The sequence below is a fragment of the Nerophis ophidion genome, linkage group LG08, assembly GCF_033978795.1.
Source record: "Nerophis ophidion isolate RoL-2023_Sa linkage group LG08, RoL_Noph_v1.0, whole genome shotgun sequence".
Taxonomy (NCBI): domain Eukaryota; kingdom Metazoa; phylum Chordata; class Actinopteri; order Syngnathiformes; family Syngnathidae; genus Nerophis; species Nerophis ophidion.
The window spans coordinates 8,796,392-8,800,423 of NC_084618.1; the positions used below are offsets into that span (position 1 = coordinate 8,796,392).

Sequence of the window (4,032 nt, forward strand, 5' to 3'; positions counted from 1 at the left end):
CTTGATTTTATATGAGGTTCATTCATTCTTGATTTTGTATGAGGTTCATTCATTCTTGATTTTATATGAGGTTCATTCATTCTTGATTTTATATGAGGTTCATTCATTCTTGATTTTATATGAGGTTCATTCATTCTTGATTTTATATGAGGTTCATTCTTTCTTGATTTTATATGAGGTTCATTCTTTCTTGATTTTATATGAGGTTCATTCATTCTTAATTTTATATGAGGTTCATTCTTTCTTGATTTTATATGAGGTTCATTCATTCTTGATTTTATATGAGGTTCATTCTTTCTTGATTTTATATGAGGTTCATTCTTTCTTGATTTTATATGAGGTTCATTCATTCTTGATTTTATATGAGGTTCATTCATTCTTGATTTTATATGAGGTTCATTCATTCTTGATTTTATATGAGGTTCATTCATTCTTGATTTTATATGAGGTTCATTCTTTCTTGATTTTATATGAGGTTCATTCATTCTTGATTTTATATGAGGTTCATTCTTTCTGGTCACGGCTTTTCTTTTTGGACACTGAATTTGTGGGACTCCATTTTGGGGATTTGAACAGAATTTTGTTTTGCACCAAATTATGCTGACAATTTGAATTATTTTGTGAAAAAAATGTGGAATATTCAGTTTGTTCAAATGCAATCTTTTCAAATTCAATTTCATTTGAAATTGTTTTTGGAAACTGTGGACCACAGAGGAAAAGAACCATCCGGACTGTTCTAGGGTGAACGTGTTCTAGGCAGCATGTGTGAAGTGAAGTGAAGTGAATTATATTTATATAGCGCTTTTGTCAAGTGACTCAAAGCGCTTTACATAGTGACACCCAATATCTAAGTTACATTTAAAGCAGTGTGGGTGGCACTGGGAGCAGGTGGGTAAAGTGTCTTGCCCAAGGACACAACGGCAGTGACTAGGATGGCACAAGCGGGAATCGAACCTGCAACCCTCAAGTTGCTGGCACGGCCACTCTACCAACCGAGCTATGTGTGATGGTATGGGGGTGTATTAGTGGCCAAGGCATGGCTAATTTACACATCTGTGAAGGCACCATTAATGTGAAGTGAATTATATTTATATAGCGCTTTTCTCTAGTGACTCAAAGCGCTGTACATAGTGAAACCCAATATCTAAGTTACATTTAAACCAGTGTGGGTGGCACCGGGAGCAGGTGGGTAAAGTGCCTTGCCCATGGACACAACGGCAGCGACTAGGATGGCGGAAGCGGGAATTGAACCTGCAACCCTCAAGTTGCTGGCACGGCCACTCTACCAACCGAGCTATGTGTGATGGTATGGGGGTGTATTAGTGGCCAAGGCATGGCTAATTTACACATCTGGTCACGGCTTTTCTTTTTGGACACTGAATTTGTGGGACTACATTTTGGGGATTTGAACAGAATTTTGTTTTGCACCAAATTATGCTGACAATTTGATTTATTTTGTGAAAAAAATGTGGAATATTCAGTTTGTTCAAATGCAATCTTTTCAAATTCAGTGTGTAAATATTCAGTGTGAAAAAACCAATGTATAAAAAAGCCAGTGCAGAAAAATTATGTGTAAAAAAAAAATGGGTTCATGAAAAGTCAGTGTAAAAAAAAATGAAGAGTCAAAAATGTAGGTGCTGGAAAATTAATTGTAAAAAAAAAAAAATCTGTGTATTCAAACATTAATTGCAGAAATGTTCACTGTAAAAAATAGATGAAGGAAAATTCAGTGTAAATAAATTCAGTGCTTAAAATGTAGTGTAAAAAAAATGAAGTGTGAAACATTTAGGTGCCGGAAAATTCAGTGTAAAAATTAAATGTAAAAAATTGGGCAATAAAAATCATTAAAAAAACATTTGTGCAGAATAGGCCCTGCGATGAGGTGGCGACTTGTCCAGGGTGTACACCGCCTTCCGCCCGATTGTAGCTGAGATAGGCGCCAGCGCCCCCCGCGACCTCAAAAGGGAATAAGCGGTAGAAAATTGATGGATGGATGGATTTGTGCAGAATAATTCAGTTGTTAAAAATCCAGTGTGAAAAAAATCATTGTACTAAAAATATTCAATGTAAAAAAATTAAGCGCGAAAAAAGTAGGTGCAGGGAAATGAATTGAAAAAAAATCAGTGTATTCAAAAAAAATATTCAGTGTAAAAAAGTAGAGGAAGGAAAATTCAGTGTAAATAAATTCAGTGGTTAAAATTTACTGTAAAACAAAATTAACTGTGAAAATATTAAGTGCTGGAAAATTCAGTGTAAAAATTAGGTGTAAAAAAAATTGGGCCCAAAAAAAAAATATCACTTTACAAAGAATTCAGTGCAGAAAAATTATGTTCTTAAAAATCTATTGTGAAAAATTCACTGTATTAAAAATATTCAGGGTAAAAAAATTAAGTGTGAAAAATGTAGGTGCAGGAAAAAATATTGTAAAAATGAAATTTTGTGAAAAAATTCAGCAAAAAAAAAAAATCACTTTCTTTAAAAAAATCATTTCAGAAAAATTGTTTGTCAAAAACAAATGCAGAAAAACTCCCCAAAAATTGAGTGTAAAAAAAAAATCCCGCACAGAAAAATTCAGTTTTTAAATATTCCGATCAGACAAATTCAGTGTAAAAAAAAAAACCTTTGCAGAAAAATAAGTAGAGAAATTATACAGAGACTGGATTGATTGCTTGCTTCCATCTTAATTTACCGGAACATCCATTTTTCTACCGCTTGTCCCTTTAAATTTAAACATAAATGTACAATTACAGATCTTTTTAGGAGGCGCTGGTCTTACCGTGGTGGCCCTGGCAGGGGGGGCGCCCTCCCTGAGTGCCAGCAGGCCCTCTTTGGGGGGGCTGTGAGGCATGTTGAGCATCCAGGCCCAAATATGAGCCTCACACACACACACACACACACACACACTCGCCGTCCACACACTCCACAACATGGCGGCGCTGGTAAAAAGAAGCCAGGTCAGGGCGACACCGAGCAAAGAGCAGCTTTATGGTTTCTCCTGGAAAGTCCCAATGTCGGTGAGAGCGGACTCTTGCACTTTTATAGGGTGCCGGCCCCCCCCCCCCCCCCTCCCCGGTCAGGGTGCCCCCCCACTGGGCAGTTTGTCCAAGCACCCGAGGAGGAGACAATTAGTAGTTAATGGATTAGTTAAGACGCATAGGTCACCGCCCTCAGCAACAACAGTGTCAATAAGTGTGTGTGTGTGTGTGTGGGGGGGGGCCAACTGACATGATGGCCTGAATGGAGCCCTAAACAGCGCCACCTATGTGTGTTCCTCAGCCGGATAAACAAACGTTGTGCACAAAAAGCTGAGGTCGTCACATTTCGTTGGTCTCCGACCGAGTCTTGGTGCCCCCCCCCCCCCCCTCCAACACCCCCCCCTCAATCTGCCTGCACCAACCCCAGACCCCCTGTCGAGAGCAATTAGCAGAAGTGCACCCTGCAGACGACCCCATCATCTCATTAAATGTAATTACCATCAGCTAGCAGTTCTCAGGGGGGCGGGGAGGGGGGCAGGGGGGCCACAAATATTTTTTTGCCTTCCCTACCAATTTTTGACTACTATTTTATTGACAACACTAAAATCATTCTAGTACAGAGTACCGGGTCTTACCGGTTCCAAAATATTGGTGTCGAGACAACCCTTATATATATATATATATATATATATATATATATACATATATATATATATATATATATATATATATATATATATATATATATATATATATATATATATATATATATATACATATATATATATATATATATATATATATATATATATATATATATATACAGTATATCTGTCTTAATTGGATTATCCAGAGAATAGTGCTCGATACCGTGGTAGAGCGCAATATGTATGTGTGGGAAAAATCACAAGACTATTTCATCTCTACAGAACTGTTTCATGAGGGGTTCCCTCAATCGTCAGGAAAAAAAAAAAAAAAAAAAAAAATATATATATATATATATATATATTTTTTTTTTAATATATGGATATATTTTTATTTTTATTTATTTTTTAAT

General features: G+C 36.6%; 1 protein-coding gene across 1 annotated transcript in view; it reads right to left on the reverse strand.

Moving 5' to 3' along the window:
• The window catches only part of LOC133557015 (dickkopf-related protein 3-like), a 5,705-nt gene extending 2,776 nt beyond the window's left edge, over positions 1–2,929 (reverse strand). Inside the window, exon 1 of the mRNA XM_061907301.1 lies at positions 2,777–2,929. Within this exon, the coding sequence (XP_061763285.1) occupies positions 2,777–2,929 (153 nt within the window). The remainder of the gene's footprint in view (positions 1–2,776) is intronic.
• Positions 2,930–4,032: the final 1,103 nt, after the last annotated feature.